This window comes from Bos grunniens, chromosome 17 (genome assembly GCF_055505025.1).
Source record: "Bos grunniens cultivar Pamir isolate PY7600 chromosome 17, Bosgru_T2T1.0, whole genome shotgun sequence".
Taxonomy (NCBI): Eukaryota; Metazoa; Chordata; class Mammalia; order Artiodactyla; family Bovidae; genus Bos; species Bos grunniens.
Genome location: NC_141181.1, coordinates 54,289,669 through 54,306,788, shown reverse-complemented (window position 1 = coordinate 54,306,788; position 17,120 = coordinate 54,289,669). Strand labels below are relative to the sequence as shown.

The 17,120-nt window shown below is 50.0% G+C and overlaps 1 protein-coding gene and 1 long non-coding RNA gene across 3 annotated transcripts; one reads left to right on the top strand and one right to left on the bottom strand.

Moving 5' to 3' along the window:
- Window positions 1–446: 446 nt before the first annotated feature.
- Window positions 447–16,573, top strand: P2RX4 (purinergic receptor P2X 4). The gene is made up of 12 exons (XM_086347695.1): window positions 447–670; window positions 3,395–3,542; window positions 6,639–6,710; window positions 6,827–6,899; window positions 7,349–7,445; window positions 10,633–10,713; window positions 10,818–10,959; window positions 11,486–11,622; window positions 14,551–14,644; window positions 14,767–14,832; window positions 15,198–15,293; window positions 15,996–16,573. Exons 1-12 carry the CDS (start codon window positions 537–539, stop codon window positions 16,020–16,022), a joined length of 1,167 nt encoding a protein of 388 aa, XP_086203821.1. The 5' UTR covers window positions 447–536; the 3' UTR covers window positions 16,023–16,573.
- Window positions 3,707–16,042, bottom strand: LOC147355416 (uncharacterized). 2 transcript variants are annotated; one of them, XR_015144490.1, is made up of 3 exons: window positions 15,921–16,042; window positions 8,790–8,874; window positions 3,707–3,824 (listed from the first exon to the last, which is right to left on the bottom strand). It is a non-coding gene; the product is annotated as an uncharacterized LOC147355416 (long non-coding RNA). The 2 variants fall into 2 exon arrangements; XR_015144489.1 differs by lacking the exon at window positions 3,707–3,824 and adding an exon at window positions 6,353–6,468.
- Window positions 16,574–17,120: the final 547 nt, after the last annotated feature.

Below are 17,120 nucleotides of genomic sequence, written 5' to 3'. Positions count from 1 at the left end.
CCGCATCCTTAGCCTCCCTCCTCTCCGCCTGCAGTCACTTCTAGACATCCCACGGGGGTCGCACTGCCCGTCTAAGGTGGGGGGTGAGGGGGCAGGGTATCTTGTTCCCAAGGGGGAGGTCACTCTCTGAGGGCTCTATCTCACCTGAGCTTCATTGGTCCTCCCTGGACCTCCTCTTGGGGTCATTCGTCCCCTTAGAGTTCATCCCCCTGGAAGGGGGTCGCTCGCTCCATTATTCCCTCGCCCCTCTCCTCAGGGATCATTCGTTCCCAAGGAGGAGGTCACCTCAGCCCCCGGGCTAATTCCCCCTGAGAAGGTGGCTTGTTCTCCGGCCCCACTGAGGCGGCTGGGCACTCGTACCCGAGGGGCAGGTCACGCCTTCCGCCCGGCCCCGTCCCCTCAGGGTCAGCGCCGCCTCCTTCCGGGCCCTCCCCACCGCGAACGGCGATTCCAGGCGGGGCTCCCGGGCAGGGACGCGGCGGCGGGGCCGGCAACCGGGCCTAGAGCGCAGAGCCGGGCGGCGCGGCGGCGGCGCCATGACGGGCTGCTGCACGGTGCTGGGGGCCTTCCTGTTCGAGTACGACACGCCGCGCATCGTGCTCATCCGCAGCCGTAAAGTGGGGCTCATGAACCGCACGGTGCAGCTGCTCATCCTGGCCTACGTCATCGGGTGAGCGCGGCCGCGGGCATCCGCTTCGCGGGGGTCCTGGGGTCAGGGCGTGGCCCGAAGGCCGGGAACTCCTCCTGGGTCCCGGCCGCGCACCTGCTCATCCTGGCCTAGGTCCTCGGCTGAGCCCCGCGAGCGCCCTCCAGGTGGGGTCCTGGGGACAGCGACCCGAAGCCTGTGACATATCCCCACTCCCCGAATCCTCCATCTACTCCACTCCACCCCCAGCCTCGAGGGGGACCGGCTCTGTCCCGGGTCTGGGTCCGGAGACTGCTTTGATGTTGTGTCTTGAAGGCAAAGCCTAGCTAGACCTTCATCCTCGCCATTCCTGCTTCTTGCCCTTCTCACTTGCTCCCCGATGGCCTTTGACGGGGGCTGGGAGGGCTTCGCCCTAAACCTCTCACTCTTTGCTCTTCACTTCCCATTCTGATGGTCAGCTGACAGAAGCCAAGTTTTGAGACTTCCACTTGGTTCCTTTGGGCTCTGTGGCTTCCTGTCCTTTCCTTTGAGCATCATGTGGTAACCCAAGATACCAGGTCACACTTTGAAAAATCACTTAAAGTTCATTTCCTTCATATTGTGGGGTTGTTGGAGTCTTTGGTATAAGCACCAGCCCTAACCTCATCATTTGCCATGCTGCCCTCTTTGCTTACCTATCCTGCCACCATAAGTCCTTACCGAGTGCTTAACGTTAATTGGTGTACCCATTACACTAAAATTAAACTCTAGCCAGGAGGTGGAAATTAATTTACCAACTGGGCCCGCCTTCATGGTCCACCTGGAGTGTGTACAGGTGCTGAGCTGACAGATGTTATCTGCTGCATCATTTTTTGTTTGTTTGTTTTGTTTTGTTAAAAGGCCTAATACAGTGTTCCCCAAACTGCACATAGAGCCATTTGGGGATCTTTAAAATATACTGATTACCGGCTCTCAGACCCAGATCTTCTGATTGAAGTGCTGTAGAGTATGACCACCTCCCCAGGTGATTCTGATGTGCAGCAAAGTTTAGGAACCAGTGTCTTAGTGTTTCCCAAACCTATCTGATCATGAGAGACTCATCTGTGGAATTAACGGTAACAGGAATCCACCCCCCTCCACTGGGGTGGGGCTCGGAATCTGTTAACACTGCCTGAAAGAATCCACATGATCTGGCAGGTTTGGCTTCTAACCATCCATCGGCACAGCAGCAGTAGGTACTGACAGTGTTCACTAAAATGGCTTTCCAGGTATGGAGTCTACATCACAACCACCTGGCCAACCCCCAGGTTTGGATTCATTAAGTCACAAAGTATCGTCACAACCAACCCAGTGATTGGGATGGACCCCTCAATTTTGAAACCCATTACTAATGGGTTGGGCTTCCCTCATAGCTCAGTCGGTAAAGAATCTGCCTGGAATGCAAGAGACCTGGGTTCGACTCATGGGTCAGGAAGATCCCTTGGAGAAGGAAATGGCAATCCACTTCAGTATTCTTGCCTGGAAAATCCCATGGACAGAGGAGCCTGGTGGGCTACAGTCCATGGGGTCTCAAGAGTCAAACACGACTTAGTGACTAAACCACCACCGCTAATGGGTTCACTAAACTCACGGTGCTAGGTTGGACCTTTGGAATCAGGAATTGTCATGCAGCTTTTTCCTTTTGGCTTTTGCTGCTCGTAGGAGGATCAGTTTACACCTACTCTGGGGTATCTTAAAGTTCTAGACTACACACAGTACACTGGCACTTGTACTGTATGGAAGCCAGAAGTCCCATGAGGCTGTTGCGCATTTGAAGTATTCCTGCTCCGAATCGAAATGTGCTGTCACTGTAAAATGCACGCCAGATTTCAAGGGCATAGTACGAAAAAAAAGTTAAATATCATATTAACACATCTTATATTGATAATGTTAAGATATATTGGACATATTGAGTTACATAAAATACATCATTAAAATTAATTTTACCTGTTTCTTTTTAGCATCACTACTAGAAATGTTTAAATTACATATATGACTTGTGTTGTATTTCTGTTGGGCAATGCAGCTTTTTTTTTAAATCAGTTTATTTTGGGCTGCACTGGGTCTTCACTGCTGCAACACCGGCTTTGTCTAGTTGCGGCAAGTGGGGGCTGTTCTGCGCTGCAGAGCTCGGGCTTCTCATTGTGGTTGCTTCTCTTATTGCGGAGCATGGGCTCTAGAGCACTGGCTCAGTAGTTGTGTTACACGGGCTTAGTTGCCCCAAGGCATGTGGAATCTACCCTGACCAGAGATTGAACCCATGTCCTTTGTGTTATCAGGCAGATTCTTAACCACTGGGCCACCAGTGAAGTTCCTGGGCAGTGTAGCTTTATAGGGTTCCTGTGGAGGGTTGTCTGCCTCTGTTATGAGGATTTTTAAGCAGTAAATGCTTTGCTTTTATATGTCTTGCTGTGATCAAATCTGACTCAGGATCTGAATTTAGGGGATTTGGAAAAGAAAAAAAAGAAAAACACCATCTCTTAACTTCCTGATTCAGTTCCTCTTGGTGAAATTGTGATCTCTTTTCCAAATGTGATCAAAGGTAATTCTTCCTTCAAAAAGAGACTGAACACTTCTCAGTTATCTAATTGTGTTATCAGTCACAGGATGAGGTAATATTTATTTATATAGCGACTGTTGTGAAACCATTTGTTTCTGACTTCTGACAGCAACTCACTGTCCAGTAGGCTCTCCATATCTGCAATTTAAGAGACCTGTTTTATTTTATAGGTGGGTGTTTGTGTGGGAAAAGGGTTACCAGGAAACAGACTCTGTGGTCAGCTCAGTTACTGTGAAAGCCAAGGGCGTCACCATGACCAACACCTCTAAACTTGGATTCCGGATCTGGGATGTAGCTGATTATGTGATTCCAGCTCAGGTAAGCCTCCCACTGTGACTCTGTCTTTTAAAGCTCAGGCCTGTAGTTCACTGCTTTCCCTTTGACTTTGCCCACCTGACTGGTGATCGGCATGCCCAGAGTGCTAATGATCACCAGTGCCCACACTGATTGTTCTAGTCCAAGAAAGCAGAGTAGACAGGCCTCTTTTTGGCTTAGGGTCCCACAGGCAATATTCAATCAGCTGTGTTTCTTCAGCCCTAAAACATGGCTGGCTTAAACATAGGAAGCTTTCCATATGGACATCTCGGTCTGTCTCAGGCCCTGAAAGGTGAAAAAGCATATGTTTTAAATCCTGGGAAAAGTGCAGGTGAAACTTTCACCTTTCCACATTTTATGATTTAACTTTATTGTTGTAAACCTGCAAGGTAGATCTTTTCAGTCATTAGAGTTGTTGTTGAGTTGTGGAGTTGTGTCCAACTCTTGCATCCCCATGGACTGTAGCTCACCAGGCTCCTCTGTCCATGTGATTTCCCAGGCAAGAATTCTAGAGTGGGTTGCCATTTCCTTTTCCAAGGGATCTTCCCTACCCAGGGTTCGAACCCACATCTCTTGCATTGTAGGCAGATTCTTTACCACTGAGCCACCTGGGAAGCCCCAGCCATTAGAGACCCAAAGCCAAACAAGAAGGAAACAGACCTACCCACACCTACCCACATGGGATTCCATCAGGAACAAAGGGAAGGGAAGAAGCTGACACAGCATCGTAGTCTTCCATCTGTTAATCCACAAGCTCCAAGTTAAATATTGACTCTCTTTAACCATGATATGACTGTGATCCATAGCCAGTCCCCACATATCTTTCCAGATGGCCCCCATGCTCAGGTGACTGGGCTGGCCAGGTGCAGATACGCTGCCAACTCTTGGCTCAGAGCAAGGACTTTAGAAACTCTTTTTTTTCTTCAAGTGTGTTCATTTTCCTTTTGCCTTCTCAAGGAAAGGGTCTAGGGGGATGCCCAGAGAGAAGTCAGAGCTAATGGAGCCATAACGGTCAAATGGAACAGAGGATTTATAGTTTGCTGGAGGCAGCTGGTCCTGTAGGTGCCTGTCCCGACAGAGAGACCTCTGCTTCCTGCAAAGCCACAGCCTCATCGAGGCAGGTTCTAGGAATATCACGCTCAGCCTGTTTACTGAACACGCAGAAGGATACGGCACCCTGCTTGTGGCCCTTGGTAGAAGGGAAAATACAGCAACTTCTCCTTCCATCTCGGATCAGGGCTGGGGTCCACGTGAGTTCTGCAGGGTTCTCCTCACGAGCTCTCATGATACCCTTCTGCTTCTCCAAAGACGGAACACAAATATCTGTTTGCACCACATCTACTCAGCTCACCTCCAGACCGAAATTTCTTTAAACTTAAAGGAAATAAGAAATAGGAACCAAAAAGTAAATCTCACTGACTGGTTCAGGTCTAACTCAGGAGCGATGTGGGAGCAGTCTTCTGTAAACACCGAGCGAGCAATGTGTCTGTGTATGGAACATGGGAGCCTGACAGGGCACCTGCCCCGGGTCTCCTGCCCCATCATCATGCCTCCCCCTCCAGCCATTTCCTCCACTCCTAACATGCTTTGCTCCAGGCCTGTCCTTGAAAGGGGCTTCCCTGGTGGCTCAGACGGTAAAGCGTCTGCCTACAGTGCAGGAGACCTGAGTTTGATCCCTGGGTTGGGAAGATCCCCTGGAGAAGGAAATGGCAACCCACTCCAGTACTCTTGCCTGGAAAATTCCATGGACTGAGGAGCCTGGTAGGCTACAGTCCATGGAATCGCAGAGAGTCAGACATGACTGAGCGACTTCACGTTCCATGTGTCCTTGAAAGATGCCAACTGTTCCCAGAGCTTCCATCACCTTGTCAGACCTGGGGGTGGAGACATCTGGAAACTCTTTGGTCCCTGAGTTTCCTTGATGGCTCCCCGCACTGACTGCTCTTCCTGGAAGTGTGAACTGCTCAGAGCATTTCATTTTAGAGTATCAGTGGCCATTGTGGAAGGTCCAACTTGAATTTGCAGGACCTTTGTCTTTTATTCCATGTACTAGAAGGTCACTACCCACTCCGGTGTTCTTGCCTGGAGAATCCCAGGGATGGGGGAGCCTGGTGGGCTGCCTTGGGAGGAGGAAACAGAACCTTCTCTAAGGGAGAAGTGTCAGTGGCTAACCCTGATTGGGTCTTCTGTATAGTATGTTTGATGTATTTACTTTAGTTCCTGTTAGGAAAGAGAACCAGCCAAACTTGTGCTCTCATGTTTCTGGGCCTCTGAGGTAGTCCAGTTGGCAAAGGATATTCCAGGCACTTCTTGGCTCTTTTCCCTCAACAAATCAAGCTTTATTAAGGAACTGTTTCAGAGTGTAGACATGTTTTATTTTTTTTTTAATGGAGGTGAAATTCACGTATTGCATTATTAACCAATTCAGAATGACAAATTCAGTGGCATTTAGCACATTCACAGGGATGTCCAACATCACCTCAGTCTAGCTCCAGAACATTTTTATCAGTCTGAAAGAAAACCCCACACTCATTAAGTTATCACCTTCTCGTCCACCTTCCCCCCCACCCCGACCCCATTACACCCACTAACCTACTTTCTGTCTCTGGATTTGCCTCTTCTGTACATTTCATATCAATGGGCTCACAGACTACGCGGCCTTTTGTATCTGACTTCTTGGACTCAGCGTCATATTCTGAAGTTCATCCACCTTGTAGCCATGTCCGTGCTTTGCTCCTTTGTATGGCTGAGTCATATTCCATCACAGGTGTGGACTGCAGTTTGTTTATCCATTCACCCATTAGACAGTTTATTTATCCATTCACCCCTTGATAGATGCAGAGTTATTTCCACCTTTGGCCTGTTGTAAATGCTGCTGCTGTGAACACATGTGCAGGTGTTTGAGTCCCTGTTTCCAGTCGGTTATAAACTGTCATAGGCAAGAACGGGAGACCCTAAGATCAGTGTTTAATTACTTCTGGTGTGGCATGTGGGAGGAGTGAAAGGTGCTGTCTTAATAATGTCCGACCCTCCTTGTGGCTCTGCCTGGCTCCCCTGAAGGTCACACGCAGCTCTGTCTCCCCTCTGCCCTCTCTGCAGGAGGAAAATTCTGTCTTCATCATGACCAACATGGTCATCACCATGAATCAGACGCAAGGCCTCTGTCCTGAGGTAGGGAGCTTCTTAGAGAAGAGCCTTGGGCCTCATACCCCCATCTCCATCCTTGTCCCTCAGTAGGTGGGGCCAGGCTGTGTGAAACCTGTTTTCACTGGTTCTTCCTCCTCCAGATCCCGGGTAAGACCACTGTGTGTGAAACTGATGCCAACTGCACTGCCGGCTCTGCAGGCACCCACAGCAGCGGTATGAATCTGTGACCATGACCCCACAGGAGACACTTAGGCTGGGGAGGGCAGCCTCCAACCAGACTGCCTCCCCGTGGTGAGGGAGGGGCCCTCTCAGAGGGAGATCTCCGTGGTGGAGGAATCCCCCGCACCCCCCAGTGCCTTCACATGACCCAGACGGGGCTCCCGGGACCCTCTCGAAATTCATCTCTGTCCTTTGCACCCCAGAAACCATCCCAGATCTTGCCCTGTCCCGTGGCTCAGCATCACCCTGTGATCGGCAAAGCAGAGATGTGGCTAGGTCTCAGGCAGATCTTTTCCTCCAGTTTGAATCTCTGGACAGTGTAAATCCCAGGATTGGAATAGCTTGAGACTGACTGCATAGGATGCATGGCAGAGCTTCCACTCTGACTCACAAAGTAGAAAGTAGAAGACCCCCACAGACCTGGGTGCCCCTCTCCCCTGTAGGAGTCGCGACAGGGAGGTGCGTGTCATTCAATGGGACCTTGAAGACATGTGAGGTGGCAGCCTGGTGCCCGGTGGAGGACGACACAGAAGTGCCAAAGTGAGTCCTACTCAAGGAACGCAAGTGTCCTCAAGGCTGGGTCTCGGGCTTGGGGGAGGCAACCGGGAATTGGGCTTTGTGCTCTCAGTGTCAGCCTGTGCTGGCAGGCTTCCCTGGGCTGACGGTTCTCAACCATCAGTGGCGGATGGGCCACGGTGTTTATCACCCATGATAAGAGTGCAGATGACTTATTTCTATGTTAGAAATCTGTCAGTTGCAAGTAACTGACAGGAAACAGTTCTCAGGGCCTTTAGCGGGTATGTGCACACACACACACACACACACATATGCATGCTCACACACATGCATTCACAGTGGGGGCGGTTTATTGTTCAGCTAACCACAGAGATCCCAGCATGGCTAGATCTGGGCCTCAGGGGACAGCGTCTGAGTCTCCACCTCTGGCCTCTGCTTTCTTCCTTGTTAGCTTCATTCCCAGGACCCAGGACGTATCCCAGGTCTCCCTGCCCAGCTGTCCATAGAGGTTCTGTGTGTGCTCAGTCATGTCCGACTCTTTGCAACCCTATGGACTGTAGCCCGCCAGGCTACTCTGTCCATGAGGATTCTCTAGGCAAGAGTACTGGAGTGGGTTGCCATGCCTTCCTCCCAGGGATCTTCCCAACCCAGGGATCAAACTTGTGTCTCTTGAGTCTCCTGCATTGGCAGGCAGATTCTTTACCACTATGCCACCTGGAAAACCCATAGAGATTCTAGACCTGTCCGTCTTTACATTTTCAGCCACATCTGTCAACCCATCCAGCCCATTCCTGTGGTTGGGGGATGGATTTTGCTTATGACTCAGGCCTGGGTCACAGGCCTTCCTGGCTAGAGGTGAAGTCAGATCCACCCAGATGACACAGGCTGAGTGGATTCTAAAGGAAGCATGGAGTTCTGTTACCAGAAAAAAGGGGAGCAGATGCTGGGCAGGAAGATTATTAATGTTCATGGACATGTATTTGATAAACTAGAGCAGGTTCAAGGTTGCCTTGAGTAACATTGAGTAACACAGCCTAACTGTGATCATCTGTGCTGTGAGTGGGTGGAGCTAGAGGTAACGCTTTTGGAGTCTGGAATCGCTAGCAACCTGGAGGCCTTCCTTACTCAGAATTCAGACTGAGGCCTAGATAAGCCCAGGGGAGCAGGTAACCAGATGAACGTCATCCTGAGTGTGTCTCAACACAAGACAGTGTTGAGATCTGCAGGTTGCTGAGGGCAGCGGCTCCGGCTACGGAAGGGAATTCCACAAGACAAGGAATCCTAGCGTTCTGGGGCTGGAAAGGACCTTATGGAGCTGGTGGCCACGTGTGGCTACTGAGTTCTTGAAATGCAGCCTGGGGGACTTACCTGGTGAGTAGGTGGTTAAGACTCCGTGCTATCAATGCAGGGGTCATGGGTTCCATCACGGCCAGGAAATTAACATGCTGCATGCCTAGGAAAGAAAGGAAGGAGGAAATGCAGCTGGGTCCAAAATGAGCTCTCAGGGTAAAATACACTCCAGGTTTTGCATACTTTAAATTATTTAAGAAAAGGATATGTAATATCTGATTAGGGCTTCCCTCATGGCTCAGCAGTAAAGAATCCACCTGCAATGCAGGAGATGTCAGTTACATCCTTGGGTCAGGAAGACCCCCTAGAGAAAGAAATGGCAACCCATTCCAGTATTCTTGCCTGGGAAATACAGTGGACAGAGGAGCCTGGTGGGGTACAGTCCATGGGGTCACAAGAGTCAGACACAACTTAGCGACCAAATCACAGTATCTCATTAATAATATTCTTTGTTGTTTACGTGTTGGAATATTATTTTAGACACATTGAGTTATTATAGAAAAGTTCATTTCACTTGTTACTTTTTAATGTGACTATCAGGAAACTTAAATTACAACACAGTTTGTGTCTTGATCCCTGGGTTGGGAAGATCCCCTGGAGAAGGGAATGGCACCCCACTCCAGTATTCTTGCCTGGAGAATTCCATGGACAGAGGAGCCTGGCAGGGTACAGTCCATGGGGTTGCAAAGAGTCAGACACAGCTGAGCGACTAACACTTTGTGTCTCACAGTATATTTTCACTGCACAGCACTATTATAGATTACATCAGTGTAGGATGGTTTTTAAGTGTTTACTGATAACATGAAATAACACTGAGTCACATGGAGAGAAAGGCATTCCTGTCTTCACTCTTACTCAGCCCTGAGCCAATGTCAAGGAGGAGGTGCTGGTCAGGAGTCTGTATCCCTCACTGATTTCCATTTCTCACCAAGAACAAGCCCCAGGCTCAGTACACGACAAAATGGGAACCACAGTTTGTAATGACATTGTTCTGACTTAGTTATATGTATTTGAATGATGACCTCTGACTTGTGGCAAATGATATTTTTTTATAGTCATGATGGAAAGTTTTATTTCGAAATGAATGTCAATTAAAAAAAAAGGTGAGTTGAGGGATTCTCTGGTGGTCCAGTGGCTAAGACTCTGCACTTACGCTGCAGGGGGCACAGGTTCAATTCTTGGTCGAGGAACAGAGATTCTGCATGCCAGGTGATGCAGCCAAAAAAAAAAAAAAATTCGACCAGGGTCCGGGGGCCTCCTCCACCAAGGGGTCACTTCACAGTACCACATCCCCCTGTAGAAATGCCCTAAGGCAGAGTACCCGCCCCCCATCTCGGGACAGATTCTGCTCCTGCCGTCAGCAGAAGCTGACGTGGCACTTCCGGGAAGAGGTGGTGCAGCAGCAGTCTCGCGCCGCATGCTGTTTCCAGCCTCTAGGTGAACTCACCTTTGCTTTCACTTGTTAAACCAGATCTGTTGCGGACACCTGAGGTAAGCCCTGAAATCCAGCACCTGCCAGACCCAGTGATTGCTAGGGAGGCCAGGAGGCCCTGCCCCTCCCACCCAGGTCGGTAACTGTTCCTCGGGTTCTTAAATTCCCATGGCCTCAAGGAAAAGGCCCTGCCCTTCTGTGCTTGGAAGAAACCAGAAACCTTGGTTTACTGTCTCCTCTCTTGACCTAGTGTTTATGCAAAGGAGAGTAGCAAAAAAAAACAAACCCATGAGAAATGTTTTACTTTTTTTTTGGCAAAGTGATATTGTAAGACACACGTGTATCTGCTGCTTAAAAATATTACCTAGGTATATTAGGAGTGTACATATGTTTGTACTTTTATTAACAATATGTTATAATTTTTTTCAGGCCTGCTTTTTTAAAGGCTGCAGAAAACTTCACTCTTTTGGTTAAGAACAACATCTGGTATCCCAAATTTAACTTCAGCAAGTAAGTGGCGACCAGCCGTGTGAGTTCACCAATGTCTTGGAGAAACTTCTGGCTCTTCTTTGAGGTTTTCCTCGCTCCTATTTTCTGCTTCCTCCTGACTTTAGGAGGAATATCCTTCCCAACATCACCACCGCCTACCTCAAAACGTGCATTTATGATGCGAAAACAGATCCCTTCTGCCCCATATTCCGACTTGGAAAAATTGTGGAAAGCGCAGGGCACAGCTTCCAGGACATAGCCATTGAGGTGGGTGCAGGTCTTGGCTTTTCTTTAAAAAAAAAAAAAAAATTATGTATTTATTTATTTGGCTGTACTAGGTCTTAGTTATGGCTTCCTTGGTGGCTCAGCTGGTAAAGAATCCGCCTGCAATGTGAGAGACCCGGGTTTGATCCCTGAGTGGGGAAGATCCCCCGGAGGAGGGCATAGCAACCCACTCCAGTATTCTTGCCTGGAGAATCTCATGGACAGAGTAGCCTGGCGGGATACAGTCCATGGGATCGCAAAGAGACATGACTGAAGCGGCTTAGCATGCACACATGGTCTTAGTTGGAGTGCATGGGATCTACACTGTGGCATGCGGGGTCCTTAGCTGCCTCATTCAGGGTGTTTAGTTGTGGGACCTAGTTCTCTGATCAGGGATTGAACCCAGGCCTCTGGCTTTGGGAGTGGAGAGTCTTGGCCACTGAACCACCAGAGAAGTCCCAGTCCTGGCTGTTCTAGCACGACCTTTGACACATCACCTTCTAGAACGGGCTCTGCTCGCACCCCACAGGGAGGCATCATGGGCATCCAGATCAAGTGGAACTGCAACCTGGACAGGGCCGCCTCCTTCTGCCTGCCCAGGTATTCCTTCCGCCGCCTAGACACCCGTGACTTGGCCCACAACGTATCCCCAGGCTACAATTTCAGGTGGGTGCGAGCTTGGGCCCCATGCCTCATGTGTTGGGGGTGATGGCAACTGGATCACTCCCCAGTGGGGGCCTCCACGCCCACCCAAGACCAAGGGCAGGAGGGGAGGCATGCTCCAGGGAGAGTGGTCCAAGCAGGGCCTCGCCCCTGTGGCATTCCAACCCGTGAGAGCCCTCCCTGCCTTTTCTTGCCTCCAGGAGAGTCTGCCTGCTTTAGCTTTCCCAGACCAGCCTCCACCAGGACCGTGCCACTAATTCTGAGGAATGGCTGAGTCTGTGGTCCTCCAGTCCAAAGGCCTCTGGGGCCTGACTCGTGAATTGGCTTCTTAGGTGATCTGGCCCCTAGAATCTCCAAGGAGCAGGGATACAGGTTTTCGTCTCAGGAAAGGCCTTTGCTGGTACATCCGTGTGGGAAGTGCTGTGCATTCGTTCCCCAGGACTGCCCTAACAAACGACGACAAACTGGCTGGCTCCAAGTGGCAGGACTCTGTTCTCACAATTCTGGAGAACAGAAGCCTCAGATCAGTGCATCTGCAGGCCAGGCTCCTGTATATACAGGCCAGTGTACCTCCTGGCCTCTTCCTGCTTCTGATGGCTCCTGACAACCCTTGGTGGTCCCTGGCTTACAGATGCATCGCTCCAGTTTCTGCCTCTGTCATCCCATGGCCTCCTCCTTTCTGTGTCTGTGTCCCTGTGTGTCCTTCGTCTTTTATAAGGACACCAGTTGTATAGGATTTGGGGTCCACCCCAATCCCGTATGACCTCATCTTAACTGTGATTACATCTGCGGAGACCCTATTTGTAAGTAAGGTCGCACCCACAGGTTCTAGGTAGACATGAACTTGGGGGACAGTATTCAAACCAGTGCAGCTGGTAATCTGAGGAGAGGGCTGAGGGACCAGTCACTTTTTGGCTGACAATTGTCACTTCCTTGACCCAATGAAATCTGCACCATGTACATTTTCATGCGGTCTTTGTTGCATTTTCCACACCAAAACCAAGCACCAGGGAGGACCATCTGAGCAGGCTGTGCTGTTGTGTGCTAAGTCGTTTCAGTCACGTCTGACTCTTTGTGACCCTGTGGACTGTATAGCCTGCCGGGCTCCTCCGTCTGTGGAATTCTCCCAGCAAGAATGAAGAATGGTGCTCTTGTCCTGCACTTATCGCCCTCTAGTGGTGATGAAGTGAAGTGACGTGAAAGTTGCTCAGTCCTGTCCTACTCTTTGGGACCCATGGACTACAAAGTCCATGGACTTCTCCAGGCCAGAATACTGGAGTGGGTAGCCTTTCCCTTCTCCAGAGGATCTTCCCAACCCAGTGATAGAACCCAGGTCTCCCGATTTCAGGCAGATTCTTTACCAGCTGAGGCACAAGGGAAGCCCAAGAATACTGGAGTAGGTAGCCTGTCCCTTCTCTAGTGGATCTTCCTGACCCAGGAATCTAACCGGGGTCTCCTGCAGTGCAGGCGGATTCTTTGCCAACCGAGCTATCAGAGAAGCCTAGTGATGATGTGTGGAATCAAATGCATGCAGGATCTGCTGTCCTTTTGAACCATCTGGTTCACTGATTAGAAGGGAAGATACTTACATTTTTTCCTAATAAGGAAGTCTGATTTGCACTGCTCTATCTCTGTGGTTACACAGTTCTTGTAGAAACCACTGTGGAAAACCCTCCAGCTTGGGCTGGAACCCCAGAACAGAGAAAAGTCCTCACAAGGACACCCGTCAGCATTAGTCCCACCTGAGTTCCCCAGGCCTGGACCACAGCATGGAAGTTGGGAGCCATACAGATCTCAGGCCACAGCTTAGGCTCCTGGTGGATCCCCTGTGTAACATGGGCAGCAACTGGTAAAAATCTCAGTGGTTTTCCCCACAACATTCCCTCTCTTGTTCTTTTTAAGTGGCTTTATTGAGATATAGTTCATATTCTACACAGTTCACCCATTTAAAGTAGAATTCAGAGGGTTTTTTTTTAAAGCATATTCATATTCAGAGTTGTGCAATGATTACTGCAATTTTAGAATGTTTTCATCACCTCAGAAAGAAACCCCAGCTTCTTAAGCTTTCACCTCTCTATCCTTCCATCTACCTCAGCCCCTGGCAACCAGTAATCTACCTAATTTACTGATTCTTGAATTTCATAGGAAGGGACTCATATCATAGGGGTGGCCTTCTGTGACTGGCTTCTTTCACTTAGCATCATTTTTTTCCAGGTTCATCCACGTTGTAGCATTTATCAGTATCTCTCTTTTTATGGCTAAATAATATTCCACTGTGTGGACATACCACATTTTTTTCATCTACTCTTCCTACTGATGGGTCAAAGGTTCTTTAATTTAAAAAAAAAAGGTCCATTGCTGATGCTGTCTTTCCCACCCACAAAGCAGTCTTCATGATTGCTGCTGCCTGGCCACCTTTTATTAGTGGCCACGGTCTCCTTTCTCAGAGAGGCAGGGGGCTCAGCAGTGTCAGGAAGGACTTTCAGAGGAGGAAGTTCTGGTTTTAAGTCGTAGCAGGTGACAGAGATGACAGATGGGGGATCTCTTTGTATGCCCTTCTGCCTGCATTCCAGGCCTTCTGCACTGTGGGCCCAGGCGCCCTCCTCCTCAGCAGGCCAGCCCTTCTCCCACATGGCTCACATTAGCCAGGAAAGGCCTTGAGGAGCTAGAAGACGTGAAGTGAAGTTGCTCAGTTGTGTCCGACTCTTTGCGACCCTATGGACTGTAGTCTACCAGGCTCCTCCATCCATGGGATTTTCCAGGCAAGAATACTAGAGTGTGGTCTATACAGCATGCAGGCTTGAGTGAATCCTTAGCCCGTGCCAACTCTGCCAGGGCCTCAGCAGTTCACTCTGACAACCCTTGCCAGGATCCAGATGCTGTCTCAGGCTGCCTGTGCCTTTGCACTGTAGCCTGGCCTTCTCTCCACAGGTTTGCCAAGTACTACAGCGACCTGAACGGTGCTGAGCACCGCACGCTCATCAAAGCCTATGGCATCCGCTTTGACATCATCGTGTTTGGAAAGGTAGCCTGGCCACCGGCTCCCCTTGTTCAGAGCCCAGTAGTCTTCTTCTGGGTTGGTCGGGGGGCAGAGGGCCCACTCTCTACCCCCATCACAACTTTTTCTTTTTCTCCTATCGCTCGCAGGCTGGGAAATTTGACATCATCCCCACCATGATCAACATTGGTTCCGGCTTGGCACTCTTAGGGGTGGTGAGTGGCTCATTTAGACCTTCCAGTTACTCATCCCCACCCCCCACCCTGCCCCAGGGTTGCAGCCCTCCCAGCAGTGGCTAGCACAGCAAATTGAGACTCTCCACTGCCACCCCGGTCCTTCCCCTTGACCCCAGACTTGTTTCTAGACTCAGCCCTCCAGCCTCGTTTCCCTTTCCCCATCCTGCTGCCTCCACCTGCCATTCTCTAAGAGCATGCCCCTTGGGGCCTAATCGTTTGCCCCGAGAGATGGGGGAGCCTTTCCTTTCCTTGGAGGATCCCAGGTGTCATGGGAAGGGGCACGCACAGAAGAGCAGAGACCACAGCAACTTGGCTCATTCTTTCTTGCCCTGCGCCACATTCAGGCCACAGTGCTGTGTGACGTCATAGTCCTCTACTGCATGAAGAAGAGATACTACTATCGAGAGAAGAAATATAAGTACGTGGAAGACTATGAGCAGGTAGGCCGCCTCCTGAACTCCCAGCAGGCAGGCCAAAGCACCTGACCTCACCTGCCTCTTGTACCAGTGGTGAGAACCCAGCACATTTAGGTGTATTGTCCACCCAGGCGGTCACACACCACTCTCATCATCCACTCCATTTCTAGACCATCCGTACTAACATTTGCTTCATACTTTTCTTCAGATGGACTCACCCTTTAAAATCTAGCACCATTTTAAACAGTGACGTCTCAGGCTAGTTAGGGCTTCCCTGGTAGCTCAGCTGGTAAAGAATCCACCTGCAATGCAGGAGACCTAGGTTTGATCCGTGGGTTGGGAAGATCCCCTGGAGGAGGGCATGGCAACCCACTCCAATATTCTTGCCTGGAGAATCCCCATGGACAGAGGAGCCTGGCGGGCTACAGTTCATGGGGTTGCAAAGAGTCGACTGAGCGACTAAGCACAGGTTATTTATGAGAATGTAGCATGACGAAATCTGTATCCACACTCTACTTAAATTTGACTTGTAGAGCAAGAAAGGTTGGGTACCTCTAGGACCTACCTGAGTACTTTCAGTTGTGGAGGGTCATCCAGATGTCCTTGGGGAAAGTGCCCAGCCCTCCTTTGTCCCAAATGGTCCAGGCTTACCTGTAGGCAGCAACTGGTGGGTGCACACGTATCCATAAGCACATCAACTGACGACAGGCATGTTGCTCTTTGCAGGGTCTTGGTAATCAGATGGACCAATGATGCCCACCCCTCACCTGGGCTCTCCACAGGCCTCATCAGAGCACAGCGAGTAAGGAGAAAAGGCTGCCACGTCATCCCAGAGAAAGTTCCAGATTCTGAGTCATCTCCACAAGCACTGCAGGGTTGCCCAGCTGCTCCTGCGTTCTCTGTGTAGGGTTTGTGCAGTAAACCACTCTGCACAGTGGCAGCCAGCTCACCTCTGCCGTGCCTTCAGTTCAGCCTCACTGGGCTGAGCTCCGGCCCAAGGCCAGTGATGCGGCAATGGCTGCCTGGGGGCCTTCTCCAAGGCCGGCTTTCCTCAGAATCTTCCATCTCCAGCCCCCTGGGAGACCAGGCCGGTCCTCCAAGGCCCGACAGCTCCATTAAGCACTTTATGAGAAAGGCAGGACCCCGGGTGTGGTCGTAGCTCTTTAGCACTCTGGGCCGCTGTTCCTCTTCCCCCGACCGAGGCTTCAACCCCACACTCGTGAGGTGGAGCCAGCGTTTTTCCTTTGTGAAGAGCTACACTAAGATGACTGAGGACCAAGCATTAAAACAATTGACTTTCTTAATCTCTGTGTGGTTTCACAGCATGGGCTAGAACTTTCCTTCCTTCCCTTTTATTTCAACCAGTAAATCCACCTGTTACCCCAGCTCACTGTGTTCAGAAAGGTTCCTGAAACAAGTCTATTGCTGGAGCTTAGTTTTTTTTCCCCCCTACTTTAACCTTCTCTTAAAAGCCTAAGAAGTCTGGTTCTTCATTAGCTTATGTTCCTATGGAGTTTACAGGATTTTTTTTCCTGTGGTGTCTTACCTGTGCTTACATTTTACATAAAAGTGTGGGTGTATACTACAGGGAACACAGTTTTAGGGGACACGAAGTTGGCTTATGCTCCCTCCCCATTTGCCTTCCAGAAGCCTTGAACCAAAAGCAGCACCGGCTCCATCTACCTTGCCACCGGTTTGAAATGTTAATGAAGCTATTTCTGGCCTGGCCTTCACACCCACTTCATTCTGCATCAGGTGTTCAGCATCTCCTTAAAGGAAGCAGCCCGCCCCTCCGCCTTGTCAGGAATTCATTTCCAACTGTTAAAGGGAACATTTATTTTAGAAGTGCTC